The sequence below is a fragment of the Lepidochelys kempii genome, chromosome 4, assembly GCF_965140265.1.
Source record: "Lepidochelys kempii isolate rLepKem1 chromosome 4, rLepKem1.hap2, whole genome shotgun sequence".
Classification (NCBI taxonomy): domain Eukaryota; kingdom Metazoa; phylum Chordata; order Testudines; family Cheloniidae; genus Lepidochelys; species Lepidochelys kempii.
The window spans coordinates 79699517-79718500 of NC_133259.1; the positions used below are offsets into that span (position 1 = coordinate 79699517).

Genomic DNA, 18984 nt, shown 5'->3' on the forward strand with positions numbered 1-18984 from the left:
TCCCTGTGTGCCTAGTCTCTCCAGATTTTTCCATTTCTCTCCATTGAAGGAGACGGCTTGCCTCAAAAGCTTTGGTCATATCACAGATGCCTTTGTTTGAAGCCAGGGTGTTCAGTTTATCACCCCACTTGTGAAAGTCAGTCTAAAAAAAAGGCTATGGATTCCTCATGTGCAGTCTATAGCACCCTCCTTGGCCCATCCAGAGCAAGGGGCTGGTCCAAGCCCCAGTATGACCGCAAAGTGATCTTTGAATAAAAGACAGAGTTTGGTTTGAGGAACTAAAACCAAACCTTCCTGGGAGCAAGATGCTTTCAGGTGAATAGTAAGGAGGCTGGCAGCTCCATGGAACAACTAGGAACTGGGATTCTGCTAACAGCATGAGGTCAGTTACCAACCTTTCACTTTTATAACATCTGCTGTCCCAGCTCCTAGTAGCTCAGCTCCCCTATGCAGAGATGACGTATGAATAAGAGCGAAAGCTTTCTTGTATTTTCATTCGGCTCTCTCCTCCCTTTCTTAAACAGAGATGACATTGGTTAACTTACATAAGAACAGCCATATTGGGTAAGACCAAAGGTCCACCTAGCCCAGTATCCTGTCTTCCGACAGTGGCCAATTCCAGGTGCCCCAGAGGGAATGAACAGAACAGGTAATCAACAAGTGATCCATCCCCTGTTGCCTATTCCCAGCTTCTGGGATCATAACTTGGGGTCATCATTGGATTTGACTGTTAACATTAGGAGGCATATGCTGACTGCTTGCCCCAGGCAACAAGGAAGGCTCAATCTTCATGGGAGGAAGAGCAAACAGGAGGGCACCCAACCCACCAGTGACAAATGGGGGTTAGGTGGGCTGCAGTCCCTGGCCTAGAAGATGCCACAGACAGTAGTATATGGAGCCCATGCTGGAGCAGAGGCCACCTTCTGACTCTAGAAACACTGGGCGGGAGGGGTGTGTGTGTGACTACCATTGACATCCTGAACTATCAGATGTTCTCACCAACCAAATCAGAGCCTTGAGAGTGTGTCAGTCCCTACTGTAGACTGGCAGTAGATAAACCTGCCAAAAGCCAGCCATTAGCACAACATGTATAGATTCATAGATTCCAAGGCTAGAAGGGACCACCGTGATCATCTAGTCTGACCTCCTGTATTACACAAGCCAGTTTCCACACAAAAATATCCCTAGAGCAGATCTTTTAGAAAACATGTCCAATCTTGATTTTAAAAGTGTCAGTGATGAAGAATCCACCACAACTCTTGGTAAATTGTTCCAATAGTTAATTACTCTCACTGTTAAAAGTTTACATTTTATTTTCAGTCTGAATTTGTCTAGCTTCAGCATCCAGTCATTGGATTGTGTTATGCTTTTCTCTACTAGATTGAAGAGCACATTGTTCCCCATATAGGTATTTATAAACAGTGATTTTCCATCTTATACCTACACCCTCCATTATGCTTGCAGAGAGGGACTGGAGGAAAATATTTTATTATTTTTGCACCTTTTGCTGTATTTCTAAGTACCATGCCAATGCTTAACATGCTGGTGGCAACCCATCCATCCTTGCTAGGACTCCCAACATCGCTAACACCTATGGAGCGGAACTGCTATCAGCGATGCTGAAACATTTCTGAAAGCTTTTTTATTATTATTTATTTATTTGTGTAGCCCACTGACCCAACACAAGTTAGGTGGTATGAACATTGTCCTTATTCATTGCTTTTCTGTGGAAAATGAATTGTGAAAAAAGTCCTAAGTGCCCTACTGGGCACCAGCCTCAGTCTTAAGTAGACGCCTCCCAGAAGATGTAAAATGATAGGCATAGTTATTATATGTATGATTGTAAACAGCACACCTGTAGTTTTTGAGCCTGTGACAAAGCACACCTGCATGATTCCCCCTTGTGGCCCAATATGGCACTACTTACCCTGTAAAAGGGTCTCCAACAGTCACCACCTCTTGTAGGGTATAATGCAGTGATGCTTTAGCCCTCTGGTTAAGGCACACTTTAGTCCCATCCCTTCCAGGGTATCAAAGGCCCCAAATTAAGAAGGCTAAGAATGCAAAACAGGGTCATCCAATGAGTCTTCAGCAGGACCCTACCCTTCTACTCAGGTCTTGTTGTGTGACAGCCACTCCTTTGGTCAGTCCCTCCCGTCTATCAGTGCTCATCTAGACAGTAAGCTGGCTCAGACACTAACTATACCAGAGAGAGAACAAAAGCTCTCTGCTCTTCTTCCTAGTCAAACCTGAACTCTGCTAGGCCATCTCCTTTTAATGTCCCTCTCCACAGCTGACATCTGCTGCAGGTGTAGCAGGTTGGGTCTAATTGGCTCTAAAGGCTTCATTAAATCCCTCCTTGGCAGTGCTGGGCGTGTATGCCCCTGTACAGAGCTAAATCCTGTGGTCTTTATTCAGGCAAAGCTCACACTGAAATCTGTCTATCCATCCAGTCATGTATACTGTGTCAGTCACCAGGTATCTGAATGCCTGAAGACTTAAAAGATAGTTTTATTGAAGAAGGACCTTGGGTTGGGCTGTTGTTTGCATACCTCTCCTGTGACCCCAAAACGTAACTTGCTGGATGCACAGTCTTTTTTAAAAAGAAGTTCAGCAATAACGCTCGTCTAGATAAAATTATTGACATCTGAATGCAGATTCTTTAGCTTTCAATAGCTAATGTAGGATGCTTCTGTTTCATGTTGAACATTAGTATTTTGTACATTCAAAACATACATATGGATAGCATAATCCGGACAGCTATGTTCCAGTATTGTACATGTTCCAAGACATGTTTTACAATATCATGGGGTCCTCTTTTATTTTTCAAATTAAACAGAGAGGGTTAAATGCTCCCTGAGTCTGCACAGGTAAGTAAGGATGGGGAAGGGTACAAAGAGAGAAGATTCAGCACACAAATGATGTGTGCATTAAGTAGATACCCCACTGCATCATAAAGGAGTTCAGTATCTATTTATCTGTTGCATCTCTCAACTCACATAATGTAGCAGTCAGTGTGAGCACAAGGAGAGAATGTGGCATGGGTGGCTAGCTTGGCCCAAATTCAACAAGACAGCATCCACAGTTGTGAGCATATTACTGCTGAAGAAAGTAGCAGGAAACAACTCATCACTGCATGCTGTACTGACCTGATCTGTGTCTTTCTTGCCAGAGATAACAAGATTTCTCTTGCCATGGGCAGAGCTGACTGTATCTGGATATAAACTAACTGGGCATTATTTGGGGTGTATTGCTGGAATTTGTCCTCGGCTGGTTCCAGAAATATTCTGTTTTACTTTTTAACTTCTAATCTCATAACCAGAAATTGGTCAGAGGTTTAACATGCACATTGCTTCTTCAGCTAGAGACAGCCGTCCAACTCTGGTGTTTGTAGTGCCAATATCTAGATCTTTGAAGGGGAGTTAACAATTACAAACTGTATGGTCACATGAAGGTTTTAGAGAGGATTTCTACTGCCTCCCATCAAATGCTTTTTTCCATAGCTAGCCATTATGATGGCAGCACATCAAAATTAGGGAATGCAGTTGGTTCCGAACCATAAACTGGTCTGTATATTGTATGTATTTCTTAAGTCACTCTATCACTAGAATCATAGAATATGAGGGTTGGAAGGGACCTCAGGAGGTCATCTAGTCCAACCCCCTGCTCAAAGCAGGACCAATCCCCAACTAAATCATCCCAGCCAGGGCTTTCTCAAGCCTGACCTTAAAAACCTCTAAGGAAGGAGATCCCACCACCTCCCTAGGTAACCCATTCCAGTGCTTCACCACCCTCCTAGTGAAAAAGTTTTTCCTAACATCTAACCTAAATCTCCCCCCCTGCAACTTGAGACCATTGCTCCTTGTTCTGTCATCTGCTACCTAAATCCTGCCTCTGCACCCCTATGAGGTCCCTAAGGAGAGTGTATGAACCTACAATACAAAATTAATATCAACCTCTATGTACAGTATTTTGAAGAGTATGCCAATACTATCTAGCAACACAGATAAAGACCAGAGCTTTTACACTGAGTCCAAATGATGGATAATGCTGAATACTGTAACAGATTCTTCTTTTTAAAATATTACTAGAACTGAAGAGGAAAGCACCACTGTATGTCCTATGTCTTTGACACATTGACTAGTGTAATCACCAGTCCAGCAGTCCAAACATAATAAATTTTGGTTTATTTTGGTTTATCTGTTTTGGTTTGGGGATGAGAGTGTTTATATAGAAATGAATAATTAGTTTCAGTGGGACTTTATGTGTGGGTATCCTTCAATCATTATTTTGTTGAAGAGTGGTACCAGCTCATCCAGATAGAGATTTGGCTGAGAATAAAATTGTGACCAGTATTATTTTAGTGTCTCTGTATGGCTTTTGGGAGTACATCCTTTAGAGACACTTACCCAGAGCATCTTGTTTGGAGCTTTAATCTCTGTATATAGTGGTCAGATAAAAAATTTGCACCAGCTCACCTGTTGGTGTAAATCAGTCTCATTCTATTGATTTAATGGAGCTACACCAATTTACATCACTTGCAGATCTTTCTCAATATAGTTCTGTGTCTAAAATTATAACATCACTTTTAATTCATTGTCCAGTAAATCTACTTTATGACCTCAGCCTTGAGATGTATGTCTAACTGAAAGAAGAAGCAAATATTACATCTTAAGGAACAATAAGAGAGTCTGGGAGAATGAATCCACTATGTTTTATCAAGATATTTTTCAGCCAACAATTTCTGAAGGGTCCAGTCACCAGCTCTCTTTTCTGGCTTCCTATTATAGCGGGCATCCTGCCAGTTTTTATAATATTACTGACGGCTGAATAAAAGGACACCTCTGGAAAAGACTCTCAGTACTGAGAAGGTAGTCAGAGTTCAGAAAGGAAAGAATGATATCACAGGCAATGTTTACCTCTGTGCTCCAGCGGAGGGGGCAGTCCAGCTGAGTAGTTTTTCTTTGTATGCCTCCTGAAGTATTGTGTGCACCCACTGAATCTTTCACCAAATCCACAGAGAAAATGGGACTGATCTCAACAGCCTTTTTTTTATCATCCACTTCAGCTGCAACATCACAATCATCCAGTGTGGTTAAATCATCAATGAGGTTGAAGAGGTGTGAAATGACTGACAGGGGCTTCATTAATGAAATAATCTTCTGATTCCGAGTCTGTGCCAGTAGAAAATTACCAGTCATTCATTTACCTTGTATTTTAAGCTATATTTTGCAATTTAAAAAGAAATCCAGTTTTATCATGATGAAAACATTGGGTTTGATTCACCAGTGCATTACTCCAGTTTTTCACTTGAGTTACACACACATAAAACAAGAATAATGCAATGATTTGTCAGACCCAGATCTTAGATTTACAGAGGGCCTCTGAACCCAAAGAATCTCAAATTATTTAGAAAGTGATATATAAACTATATAACTTACACTGATAACTTCACGCAGTACTAAAATGCAGCTACTTCTAGAGTGGAATGTGACAGTATATAGAACAGCAAGTGAAAAATAATATCACACCCATTTGAAAATGTAGATATAGCTTTGTAGGAAGATTGTAATTATCCCAAGTGGATTTGGCCAGGATACCAGAATTAACATTCCCCCACACATACACTACTGCAAAAAAGTGTTGTGAGCTATTTGGTGCCCACACAGATCAGGAGCACAGTTTTAAATCTCACCCAAACATCAGCATCTTCCCCCTTCTTAGTCCCAAGCTGGAGCATTGGATCATTATGAACTCTAGGGAAAGGATATCACCAAATGGGTCATCAACAGCGCTTCCTGCAGTGCTGTGGTATTTCCTGGGATGTCTCCCTTAAATTCTCTGACCATGCTGGACCTTGTTTAGCATATAAAGTGTGATGCACTCACAGATGAATCTAGTATGGCCTTAAGAATTGAAGCACTTTAGTCTTTCCAATGTTTTAGTTTCAGGCCACTACTTCTTACTACCCTGAAAGGGCTCTTTCAGATGATTGAGATACTCCATCTGTAGGCTGAATCTGTTACCTCCACTGCATTCCTTCCATTCCCTGCTAGCCACAGTAATGAGCGATGGGGATTAGTCATTGAACTTGGGTTTCCAGCATCATATTGCAATCCATTACTAGCTAGCCTCATTAGATTTGTTTTGCTAACACAAATCTAAACAACCTACCAGGCCATCCACAGAGTATAGCAGCACCCTGCTACAATGCTGCTGTAGTTAATGCTTTGTCAGTTTCCTTTATAATCAATATGGCTTTTCCTTGGACACCAACTTTCACACAAGGCCAAATCCTGTTCACCTCATTCATGCAAGAAGTACCAATGATGGCAACGGGGCTACTAAAATGAATGAGATGAGCCTAAAATCTAGAACCCCAAATTAGTGAATGAATACAGTTAAAAGTTAAAAAATCAAATAAAAACAGAAGAGAAAATAAACTGAGGGCTAGAGGCAAGGAAGAGAGCTGTTTTCCTATGAGAGGCAAAAGTCCATGACAGCTCAATGCAGTAGATGCATTGCTGCAATGCAAGAGCTGTGGTGGAGAAGGCTCTCACATCAACAATGGTGAGACTATGTGGAGGGTCAGAGATGTCAAGGCTAGGTGAGTGGGAAGGGCTATATAGCAGGACAATGGCTGTGATAGGTTTCAGAGTAACAGCTGTGTTAGTCTATATTCGCAAAAAGAAAAGGAGTACTTGTAGCACCTGAGAGACTAACCAATTTATTTGAGCATAAGCTTTCGTGAGCTACAGCTCACTTCATCGGATGCATACTGTGGAAAGTGTAGAAGATCTTTTTATACACACAAAGCATGAAAAAAATACCTCCCCCCACCCCACTCTCCTGTTGGTAATAGCTTATCTAAAGTGACCACTCTCCTTACAATGTGTATGATAATCAAGGTGGGCCATTTCCAGCACAAATCCAGGGTTTAACAAGAACCTCTGAAGAGGGCTGGCGGGGGGGTAGGAAAAAACAAGGGGAAAGAAGTTACCTTGTATAATGACTTAGCCACTCCCAGTCTCTATTCAAGCCTAAGTTAATTGTATCCAATTTGCAAATGAATTCCAATTCAACAGTCTCTCGCTGGAGTCTGGATTTGAAGTTTTTTTGTTGTAATATCACAACTTTCATGTCTGTAATCGCGTGACCAGAGAGATTGAAGTGTTCTCCGACTGGTTTATGAATGTTATAATTCTTGACATCTGATTTGTGTCCATTTATTCTTTTACGTAGAGACTGTCCAGTTTGACCAATGTACATGGCAGAGGGGCATTGCTGGCACATGATGGCATATATCAGATTGGTAGATGTGCAGGTGAATGAGCCTCTGATAGTGTGGCTGATGTTATTAGGCCCTGTGATGGTGTCCCCTGAATAGATATGTGGGCACAGTTGGCAACGGGCTTTGTTGCAAGGATAGGTTCCTGGGTGAGTGGTTCTGTTGTGTGGTATGTGATTGCTGGTGAGTATTTGCTTCAGATTGGGGGGCTGCCTGTAGGCAAGGACTGGCCTGTCTCCCAAGATTTGTGAGAGTGTTGGGTCATCCTTCAGGATAGGTTGTAGATCCTTAATAATGCGTTGGAGGGGTTTTAGTTGGGGGCTGAAGATGACGGCTAGTGGCGTTCTGTTATTTTCTTTGTTAGGCCTGTCCTGTAGTAGGTGACTGCTGGGAACTCTTCTGGCTCTATCAATCTGTTTCTTCACTTCCGCAGGTGGGTATTGTAGTTGTAAGAATGCTTGATAGAGATCTTGTAGGTGTTTGTCTCTGTCTGAAGGGGTTGGAGCAAATGCAGTTGTATCGCAGAGCTTGGCTGTTGACAGTGTATCGTGTGGTGTGGTCAGGGTGAAAGCTGGAGGCATGCAGGTAGGAATAGTGGTCAGTAGGTTTCCGGTATAGGGTGGTGTTTATGTGACCATCGTTTATTAGCACTGCAGTGTCCAGGAAGTGGATCTCTTGTGTGGACTGGACCAGGCTGAGGTTGATGGTGGGATGGAAATTGTTGAAATCATGGTGGAATTCCTCAAGGGCTTCTTTTCCATGGGTCCAGATGATGAAGATGTCATCAATATAGCGCAAGTAGAGTAGGGGCTTTAGGGGACGAGAGCTGAGGAAGCGTTGTTCTAAATCAGCCATAAAAATGTTGGCATACTGTGGGGCCATGCGGGTACCCATAGCAGTGCCGCTGATTTGAAGGTATACATTGTCCCCAAATGTAAAATAGTTATGGGTAAGGACAAAGTCACAAAGTTCAGCCACCAGGTTAGCCGTGACATTATCGGGGACAGTGTTCTTGACGGCTTGTCGTCCATCTTTGTGTGGAATGTTGGTGTAGAGGGCTTCTACATCCATAGTGGCCAGGATGGTGTTTTCAGGAAAATCACCGATGGATTGTAGTTTCCTCAGGAAGTCAGTGGTGTCTCGAAGGTAGCTGGGAGTGCTGGTAGCATAGGGCCTGAGGAGGGAGTCTACATAGCCAGACAATCCTGCTGTCAGGGTGCCAATGCCTGAGATGATGGGGCGCCCAGGATTTCCAGGTTTATGGATCTTGGGTAGTAGATAGAATATCCCAGGTCGGGGTTCCAGGGGTGTGTCTGTGCGGATTTGATCTTGTGCTTTTTCAGGGAGTTCTTGAGCAAATGCTGTAGTTTCTTTTGGTAACTCTCAGTGGGATCAGAGGATAATGGCTTGTAGAAAGTGGTGTTGGAGAGCTGCCGAGCAGCCTCTTGTTCATATTCCGACCTATTCATGATGACAACAGTACCTCCTTTGTCAGCCTTTTTTATTATGATGTCAGAGTTGTTTCTGAGGCTGTGGATGGCATTGTGTTCCGCACGACTGAGGTTATGGGGCAAGTGATGCTGCTTTTCCACAATTTCAGCCCGTGCACGTCGGCGGAAGCACTCTATGTAGAAGTCCAGTCTGCTGTTTCAACCTTCAGGAGGAGTCCACCTAGAATCCTTCTTTTTGTAGTGTTGGTAGGGAGGTCTCTGTGGATTAGTATGTTGTTCAGAGGTGTGTTGGAAATATTCCTTGAGTCAGAGACGTCAAAAATAGGATTCTAGGTCACCACAGAACTGTATCATGTTCATGGGGGTGGAGAGGCAGAAAGAGAGGCCCCGAGATAGGACAGCTGCTTCTGCTGGGCTAAGGGTATAGTTGGATAGGTTAACAATATTGGTGGGTGGGTTGAGGGAACCATTGCTGTCGCCCCTTGTGGCATGTAGTAGTTTAGAAAGTTTAGTGTCCTTTTCCTTTTGTAGAGAAGCAAAGTGTGTGTTGTAAATGGCTTGTCTAGTTTTAGTAAAGTCCAGCCACAAGGAAGTTTGTGTGGAAGGTTGTTTTTTTATGAGAGTATCCATTTTTGAGAGCTCATTCTTAATCTTTCCCTGTTTGCTGCAGAGGATGTTGATCAGGTGGTTCTGCAGTTTCTTTGAGAGCGTGTGGTATAAGCTGTCAGCATAGTCTGTGTGGTATGTAGATTGTAATGGATTTTTTACCTTCAGTCCTTTTGGTATGTGATGTTTGGCTGTGATGTTTACCAAACCCTGACTTCAGTGGTTTAGGAACTACCCAGTGTGTTGGGTCATAAAATAGCCCAGCGAGCCTGCTGAAGACCTCTCTTAAGAGGGCTACAGTGCGGATGACCCCAAGTAACTGCCTTTATTAAGGTGGTTCCATCCAGCCTCTCACAGTAGAATATTGCCCCATTTTTGGTAAGGGTTTAAGTCTCCATTTGAAAACATACCCGGGTTCAAATAAAGCACGAGGTGACTTTCTTTAAATGGCCTATTGAGGTATGCAGTGTTGGTGCAGTCCTGTTGGTCCCAGGATATTAGACAGACAAGGTGGGTGAGGGAATATATTTTATTGGACCAACTTCTGATTTCTTACCTGATTTCCAGGTAACTTTCCTGATTTTTTTCTTCTTCCGATGCTGGGAGCCTGTGGTGATTTCTTGCTGGGGGAGAGGGAGGCTCTGTCCTAGGTGAGATGCAGAAAGTGGTTCCTCAGTTTCTCCCAAGTCCCTCTGCAGCGCTGCTCAGCATATTTGGAGTTGTATGCGGTGCCCAGAGGGTTATAGGTGGCGCGACCTTTCTGCGGATGAGGTTTGGTTTCTTGCATTTGCTCAGGGAGTAGCTGTGGCTGTTAAGTTTCGCTTCCCTTTTCTTCATGTTGGGGCTTTTCCATTTCAGCCCTGGGTCCAACGGAAGATGTTACTGGCCCGCCTTGTGGCTAAAGGGCGGGAAGGGACTTTCACGTGTGCCAGTCAGGGCGCGTGGGCTGGCGCTGTGGAAGTTTGCCAGCGGTGCCCAGCGTGGCTTAGTGATGGGGGGCGGTTTTGTTTGCACCAAGGAGCTGCTGCGGTGTGAACCCCGCAGGGGCTGCCCAGGCACAGTCACTCCGGCGGGTCAGCCAGCCACTGTACACGGCGCTGGACAGTTTTCCGCCTGCCCCTCGCAACCCGCGCCCAGCAGCTCTGAGCACAGCCCCTTGCACACTCCGCGGCGCGCTGGAGCCCAGCTTTGGTCAGGGCAGAATAAGCGACCAACTGGCTTCTGCTGTTGACATCCAGCACCGGCCCCGCCAAAGAACCAACATCCTCCCCCCCCGCCCCCCCCCACACACACTCCAACGCACAATCCCGAGCCGCCTCTGGCACAGCTCCCGGGCTCCTGGCAAGCCCATCCCGGAGCTGTCCCCTTTGGGGCTGTGGGGCTCTCCAGGGAGAAGCCAGGCCCACACTCACTCCCCTGGGAAAGTCAGAAAGAACGGGCTTGCTGCTCCCGGAGGGAGGGGCTGAGCTCCTGCAGGCCCGGGACACCTCCGTGGGTGGGACTTGGCCGTGCTCAGGATCGGGCCCAGTAGCGCCTGTGCAAACTCAGGGTCACTGTTATTTCCGCCTTGTTTCTTTTGCTTGCAGTAACAGAACCTAAACCCTGAAGCGTTCGTGTTCCGCTCAGTGTGAGCCCTGAACACAAGCCAAGGGCACCCTCAATGAAAGCTTCCTGCCCTGGTCCTGAGGGACCGACCCCGTTAATAGCTGTGAATGGTTGACCCTCCTTGACTTTAGTCCTGGTAGTTAGATCCCTGAATATAGGAGCCTGCCGGCACTAAAGTAAAAGGGCATTTGGGCACTGGCTTCAGAATTGGGCCCTTCATGGTATGTCTGTAATGAGAGTTTGTGTATGTGTGTATTGGGGGGGGGGAGTCCACAAAGGACAGAGAAAAAGGCCTTATTTGTCTATTCCTCTGGGTTTATAACTTTAAATCTCCTATGTTTGTACTGTTTGTATATGTAATTTGCACGTTTTGATTAAATAACGTGTGTATCAAGTATTTAAAGGCCTCACCAACAAAATAAAAAATAGTCTCATATTGTAAGAGAATAATTACAAATGAGCTACGAGGCAAAAGCGACTAAAAGACAAACTGGAGTTAAGGGGAAGAGTATCCAGTTTTCCTGGTCAGATAACCGAGCACAATCTTGCGTTAGGAAAATCTAAGTGTCACTTTTGGAGAGTTTAAAATAGAAACGCTCCTTGTCTTTGGAGGCGCTGAAAAGTGTAAGAGAGGTCAAGGAGATTTCCCAAGCAGCTCATAATTTCTGCTCACGGTTTTCTTCTTAGTCTGATCAGAGATATAACGTTGGAAATAAGGAAAAGAAAAAAGCAAACGTCTGAGTTAATATGCCATAACATTTTCAGCCCTCTGACTTCACCACCCTGGCCCCTGGCATACCCACTTTGTAGGCTACTGCTCTACTCCTTCCCAGCCTTCTCTGTCAAGCTGAACCTGGACAAAATCCCATCCTGGTTTGGGCTGGGATGCAGAACTACAATTCTGTGGCAGAAAAGAAGAAAATAAACAAGTCTAGTGGTGTAAAAAGTTGTCTTGCGGTTGCCTGCAGCTGGTGGTTAACACAGACTGTAAGAGGATCAACTCCATCTCCGCCGGCGAAGGGAAGAAAAAAGGAAGGTGGGGGGGGGGGAGACCTCACATTTGCTATTCACAGTTTAGTTAATTTGGATGATAACGGTTAGTTTTTAATCCCATTGTATGAGACTGAATATACTACAAGCGTCCCAAAAGAATATCTACTGCAAACAGAACACCACACTGGAGTGTCTGAGTTTGAATCTAGTCTGGCATACAAACATTTGGGAAGATGCAGTTAAAGAATTACTTCTAAGTTTTAATACTGAACAGTTCTAAACTCTTTGCGTGCAAACCTCAGGTTTGATCGTTGGACTTTAAGTCTATTTGACTATATTGCACTGAGGGAGGGGGTCACCATTGCTCAGATACAAGGACAAGAATCTGTATTTACAGTTAGTGTTATCCCTGTAACTTACATGGAAAGATCAGATGGGTCAGGTTTTCCACACTTAAAACTACAAAGAAATAGAAAAAACAAAAACAAAAAAACCTGCAACACACTAAAAAGAAAAGAGAAGTGGATGTTTGGAAGAAATGTCCTGGAGCTGATAGGACTGGAATAAATGGCATCTTTATAATGTTTCTCTGGGGACTGCAACAGTTCCCAGATGGGCAGGACTAAACATTGGAAAGACAGCTCAGCCCTTAGCACACATCTCCTCAGTGAAAGTGATGTTTTTATTTCCTTCTGCGGGTATAGTCACAATCCAGAGTTGCTGTTTAGTTAGTAAATGTGTAAAGTTGGCTACTTTGGGGTGGGGGGGAAGTCCCTATGCAAAAAGCAAGGGAGGTGGCAAGAAGCCGTGAAAGAGCCGTGGAAACGCGCTCAGAGGCTGTGGAGATGGGGGGGGTTCCTAGCCTCCTTTCAGCTAATTTCCTCTGGTTTCTGTTTGTGTGTTTTCGATATTTTCCTCTTAAACCCTTTAAAAAGAGCGAGATCAACTTCCCCAAACTCTCCCATCCTCCCTTTCTCCCCCCCCCCCCAGGGACAAACACTGCTATCCCCCCGAAAAGGAGTTCTCTGCGCTCTCGAGGCGAGAAACGCGGCTGCCAGAACAGAGGCCATAAAAAAAAGTTAACAATGCTGTGAAAATATGTTTGCAGAAAATAGACAATTGTTGGATTAAACGTATTCAAGTATGAAATAATGCCTTTTTGTGTAAAAACTTCAGCAATGTGCGTGTACAAAAGTTCCCTGTGGCAGTTACTTGCTCCCTTTGTGAGCTGTGCGCTTTGGCGTCTCCACTTGGCGCATTTAACTCAGAGCCCTTTAAACGCGATTGTTTCTTTCTTTTTAATGACATTTACCGGATCAAAACATGCTGTTAATTCGATCAGAAAGCTTTACCCTCCCGAACAATGCCACAATAATTTCTCCTGAAGTTTGTTAAATTGACCAAAATTAGGCAAATGAATAGGGGGTCTGTAGGCGACTCCTCTTGCAGGTGACACCGAATAATGCACTTTCAGACCAGCTGCGATCTCCTCTTTATTTGCCCCTCTTTTCTTTGACCCGCATTATTAAAATTTAGGCCCAATGAAACTATTCATACATTTCAATGGGACATTTTCCTATAGGATAATAGGCTACAAATTGAGCCTCTCCAAAGGGGGGAATAGGGGGGTAAAACAACAACACACAGACACACACCACACAAAAAGGACCGTCGTGTGCCAAAGGCTCGCGGGAGCCTCCCTGGGCCTGCAGAGGGGAGGAGGGGAAAAAAAGGGGGGGGGATCGTGTGCCAGCCCCCAGTCCCACACCTGCCGGGATGTCCCAGCACATAAAGCGGTGTAAACAAAAACCCTCGCTGCCATCTCTCATAAAGATGGACGTGTCACCAAGTCGTGTGAGAAAAGCCTGAGAACAAACGGGGCCACTCCGTCTCCAAGGGCTCTCCCTTGAACTGGGCGGAACAGCCTATTAAGGGCTTACTTAATTACTTTAATGACTCTGGACAGGCTTTAAAATGCAGTCAGCGCTTGGACAGGGGAAGGGAGGGGGGCTGCCTGGGATTTGTAAACAGGCGATCGTGTGAGAGACCAGGCGCTTGGAACTAAAGAAGAGAGCTTGTGTTCACACGCTGCTAGCGCGCCACTGCGCTCTGCTTACTGCTCCCCTTAGTCCTGTTGCCATGCAAATGTTATTCTGGGGGCGATCACGTGTCCTTTGAAGGTCCACGTGGAGTAACAAAGCTGATCTGCCCCCTGCTAGCCCCCTTGACTGAAAAAAAAATTTTTTTTACTCCTTTAAAACTGATCTTTAATGCATACATTCCCCAAACTGCTCTCCCTAATCCTAGGGAATCAGGCAAGCTGTGAATACACCGTGTCTCCCCCCAGAAATGATCGCTTTATAAGCAGCCTTTTGGAGGTTAGGGGGCTGCAGTGCACCTGAGACACTTGAGAAGACACAGAGGTTCCCTTCTGCTAGGCTTTCCCCAGCGGTGTGTCTTCCCAGGATGGCCTCTAAACTGAAGGAACGGAAAGTAAGTTGGAGCTAATCCTTGCGCACTGGGGCTGCCGACTGCTTTCCCAGCCGCGACAGAATGAAGGTTTATTTGTAGGCTTTTCAAAAAACCCTGGGCTCGTGTCTGGTTTGGAAACCAGAACTTAACACTCAGGCCGATCCTCAGCAAGAGCATTGCTGTGGAGATCAGGTTTGGAGGGGGCCTCCCCGGTGCAGTCAAGCAGGGCTGGAGGAGTGCTCGTTTCTGGGGACAAAATGAGCCTGGCTCTTAAAAAGAAAAAATCTAGTGAAAGTTATATGCGAGCGTCTTAGTGAAGGTCAGATCAAATGTCTGACGTTAGAATAACTTTTTTAAAAGGTGAATATCTCTGGATAAAACTAGAAACCAAAGGCTGTGGGGAGTTTCTCTTTGCGTTTTGGGGTGATGTCTGCTCATGTTTCAGACTTCTTCTTCCATGTGTCTGTCTGCACATTGTGTGTTATAGAGGACTCCAGTGTCTCACAAAGTGATTGAGAAAAGAAGGAGGGATCGGATCAATCGCTGCCTCAATGAATTGGGGAAGACCGTGCCCATGGCTTTGGCAAAGCAGGTATGCTCCCGCTGCTGGCTAGAGCGCTGAAAAGTGCCGGCGTTACCAAGGGGGACGTGCCACATAGTGCAGATTTAAGGATGAAGATATGTAGCTGCGGTTACCTTCTTTGATTTGCAATGACGCTTATGAGGGAGGTGTATCTGGGAAGTAGCTGCCAGGCTCACAGAGTCAGCAAAGGAAAGTGGCTTGCGTGTCAATGCCCCCTGGCGCTGCCTCCCTGACCCGCTTTAGGATCGCTGGGTTTGGTGAACTCAGCAACAATAATTCTGGCTCTGGTTTCCCCCAGGCTTTTCATGAGGGTTTTGTCTTTGTGTTTCAGAGCTCTGGGAAGTTAGAGAAAGCTGAGATCCTGGAAATGACGGTTCAGTATCTGCGAGCCTTGCATTCTGCAGATTTCCCCCGTGGCAGGGAAAAGGGTAGGTACAACGCTTAGCGTCTTGGTGCCCGTAGTGATCCGTGCACGTTTTGGCACACAGGAAAAAATCCCACGGCTGGGTCTGCAAGCACTCCAGGAACATCCCACCCTTTCATAGTGTAAATCATATTAGCTGGAACCAGAACTGCTGAGGAGTGGGTGGGTGGATAATTCAATAATCTGCGTACTGGTTTAACTGGGCTGTGTTAACATTCAGTGGCTACAAGTGCAGGTCTCAGTATCTCCAAAACTCAGAGAGACACTGTGGAATGTTTAAAACTCCCTTTGGCAAAAAGCAGCCAGGTCGGGATCTGACCCGTTATCCTGTTCCGTTTCTTTCCAGCAGAGCTTCTAGCTGAGTTCGCCAACTATTTTCACTATGGATACCATGAGTGTATGAAGAACCTAGTCCATTACCTGACCACAGTGGAACGGATGGAGACCAAAGACACCAAATATGCTCGGATCCTGGCTTTCCTGCAGTCCAAAGCTCGCTTTGTCACCGAACCCATCTTCACCACTCTGGGATCGCTCTCAGAACCGGACTTCTCCTACCAGCTTCACTCAGCTCCGGAGTGCCCGGCTCACAGTCCCAATGAGCCTATGTTTCAGCAGGGATCCGGGGGGCCCTTTTCCTGGCATGGTCCTGCCAGAAGCCCCACCATCCCTTACCTTCCCAACGCAGCCATGCCCCTCCCTAACCCGGGGCAGCAACGCAACACTTTCCTGTCGTCAGGCCAGGGGCTGGACAGACACTATCTCAGCCTGATCGGCCATTCCCACCCCAGCACCTTCAGCCTGCCTCCCGGCCAGCATCCCCACTCTGTGCTATAGCGACTCGGCCTGCGGGCTGCATATTTATGTCGGGGGAAGAGTAAATTATCCACAGGCGCATACGTTTACTTCGTAAGCGCTAGTGTACAAATGTAAATACATATGATTGGGAAGTTATAGCTTGGAATAAATGATCACTGGGAAAGGGGTTAAGGATGTTTCCAGCGTGAGATACTTTTGCGATGCGTTATTTATCCAGCCTGCTAGCTTGTCCTTGCACGCTTCGGTTCTATGTTCTGGGCACAAACCACGTACAGCGCTTGGAATAAATGTGATACAAACTCTCTGGTCTGGTTTCCCAGCGGCACTTCATTGGTAGAGGGGAAAAATAAAACCAGCGGAAAGGGCTGTGACAAAGGGTTGGGGAGCCGCGTGTCTCCAAGCGCTGGGTCTAGCGCCCCCGGTGCGCTCTGGCAGGAGAGTGTTTCTGGTGTGCCGCGTAACTCGGGGGAGCTAACACGTTGCCTGTGGGCACGGCGGAGGAGGGAGGCAAACATTGCACTGTTTCCGTGTTCAGGTAAACCTCAGCTCACCGCACACTCTTTAAAATACAGTCGCCTTGGTGCGTCTCCCAAGAGCTCTCTGATTTATCAAGCATCGATATCGCCCGTGAAGACATATTCAGAAAAGTAGCTTCGAAGTTGTGTGTGTATATACATAGATGTTTTTAAGGTCAGGCTTGACAAAGCCCTGGCTGGGATGATTTAACTGGGGATGGGTCCTGCTTTTGAGCAGGGGGTTGGACTAGATGACCTCCTGAGGTCCCTTCCAACCCTGATATTCTATGATCCTATGATTCTATGTGTTTATATAGAATTATAGACGGTCTGTGTATACACCTGATCCCGAGAGACAGTGAGAGGGGCCAGTTCATGCTTGTCTCACAAACACCCCTGTATGTAAATCCATGCTGATCTTACATAGTTAGAGTTACAATACAGCAGGATCAAGGCCGCAACCGAAACCCTTGTAGTAGCAATGATGAGGATTCCTTGAGGCGAGCTCATAGACAGGAAGGAACCAGCCTATCCATTTTCCCCGAGCTGTAGGGGTGGCCTGACTCCCACGTTAAGCAGAAAAGGAAACCTTTTTTTGTTGAAGTGGGAAGGAATATTATACCTTCTGTCTTATTCTGGAATTTCCTTGTGGCCATTTATCTCCGTAGGAGGAAAATAACAGGAAAAGATGTGGCCTAAGGAACAAAGTGAGATTAAGCTCTGTAGCTCTTGGCCTATCACAGACAGTAGTTTAACAGGTGGGAAAAAAGAAAAGGAGGACTTGTGGCACCTTAGAGACTCACCAATTTATTCCAGCATAAGCTTTCGTGATCCGATGAAGTGAGCTGTAGCTCAGGAAAGCTCATGCTCCAATAAATTGGTGAGTCTCTAAGTTGCCACAAGTACTCCTTTTCTTTTTGCGAATACAGACTAACACGGCTGCTACTCTGAAAGGTGGGAAAAAGCACACAGAAAAAAACCTCAGGAGCCGACCCTTTAACATTGTCCCACAGACTCTGACTTGTAGAGTGGCCAACGTCAGGTATTGTCTCATTACAGTCTTCCATAAAATCGCCATTTCCCCGCGTCTGAGCTGCGTCCCCTGTTCAATATCAGGCGTGTTTTGAGGTGCTGCTGTGAGCGCTCAGTGACACTGCAAAGAGATGCGCTTCCTCAGTGACGGGGATTTCTATGGAGCTCAGTTTTCGTGACAGAAGCCTCAAACCAAACGAAAAACAGGAGGCGTGGAGAGGCAAATAAGCCTCTCAGCATAAGGAGAAAATCTAAGGGGTTTAATGTCTAGAAAGGCAACCTTGGCATGCAGGCAAACAAGAGCTTAGCTAATATTCCTTTCCCCAGCCATGCCTTCCCTTTGAGCTCGTAGGAAATTTCAGCAGTTTCAATTCTCCTCCCTAGGCTGGATCACTGAATAAGACCCAATCTCGTCTGTGCTATGTCAGCAAATGGTTTCTTACATGTGATTCCCGATGCTAGTTATTATTATTTTTGCCTGTGGTTTGCACTCCCCGATCCGTTGACGAAGAGTAAATTAACTTATTCCATTGCACTCTGCACCCTTGAGGGAGATCTGACCCGGACTGTTTACTGAGGTCATGGAATGGGCTGACCCACAATTTGTAAACCATCAACTCCTTTATTCATAGACAGACTAAAAGATCTTCATTACAATGAGTGAAAAGTGTCATGTGTACCTTCCATTTAAACTGTAAATACAGAAAAGCCTCGTGTTTCAGTTTGACAAGAAAGAGGCCGTATTATAGGGTAAAGGGAGGAGAAAAAATTTCTATTGCATCAGGATACATTTGGGACCTTAAATCCGAGCGAGGAAAGCAGGAAAATACCACTTGCTAAATGTACGTAGGGCGATATGGGATAAACCAAATGTATTCAGCAGCAGAAGAATGGCTGGTGCCTATTATGAAAACACATGTCTTACACTCATTTTCACCAGCGCTTGGTGCAGAAAATGAAGCAAGTCTTTCACGATTTTTATTCTGTGAGCATTAAGCCATTCTGAATCCTCTTTTGCACTGAAGCATTAAAGATATAGTGTTACCCTGGAAATATAAATTATTAATATATGCAGCATTTTGGTCACTGTTAACCAAATTAGACAAAAACTTTCCTTTGCTAAGTAGATTTCCTCTCTGGGATTAGCACAGGGCCACCACGGTCAAAACTGTGGTCATTTACATATAGTTTTGCAA

General features: G+C 45.4%; 2 protein-coding genes across 3 annotated transcripts in view; one reads left to right on the forward strand and one right to left on the reverse strand.

The window, feature by feature from the left end:
- LOC140909989 (uncharacterized) overlaps positions 1-4975 on the reverse strand; it is a 74348-nt gene extending 69373 nt beyond the window's left edge. Inside the window, exon 1 of the mRNA XM_073340089.1 lies at positions 4920-4975. The gene's annotated coding sequence lies outside the window, so the exon portion shown is untranslated. The remainder of the gene's footprint in view (positions 1-4919) is intronic.
- An 8968-nt stretch (positions 4976-13943) lies between these two features.
- On the forward strand, positions 13944-16407 carry HELT (helt bHLH transcription factor). 2 transcript variants are annotated; one of them, XM_073340090.1, is made up of 4 exons: positions 13944-14436; positions 14903-15007; positions 15330-15426; positions 15769-16407. In XM_073340090.1, the coding sequence occupies exons 1-4, from the start codon at positions 14410-14412 to the stop codon at positions 16257-16259; spliced, it is 720 nt and encodes a 239-aa protein (XP_073196191.1). In that variant the 5' UTR covers positions 13944-14409; the 3' UTR covers positions 16260-16407. The 2 variants fall into 2 exon arrangements, with proteins under 2 accessions (XP_073196191.1, XP_073196192.1); XM_073340091.1 differs by having other exon boundaries at positions 15772-16407.
- The last annotated feature ends 2577 nt before the right edge of the window (positions 16408-18984 follow it).

What these genes read in the sequence shown, in the direction of transcription:
- HELT (XM_073340090.1), top strand. Translation starts at nt 14,410, where the DNA reads ATGGCCTCTAAACTGAAGGAACGGAAA. An exon ending in CTAAACTGAAGGAACGGAAA is followed by an intron (nt 14,437 to 14,902) that starts GTAAGTTGGAGC and finishes TGTGTGTTATAG; the next exon opens with AGGACTCCAGTGTCTCACAA. An exon ending in CCATGGCTTTGGCAAAGCAG is followed by an intron (nt 15,008 to 15,329) that starts GTATGCTCCCGC and finishes TTTGTGTTTCAG; the next exon opens with AGCTCTGGGAAGTTAGAGAA.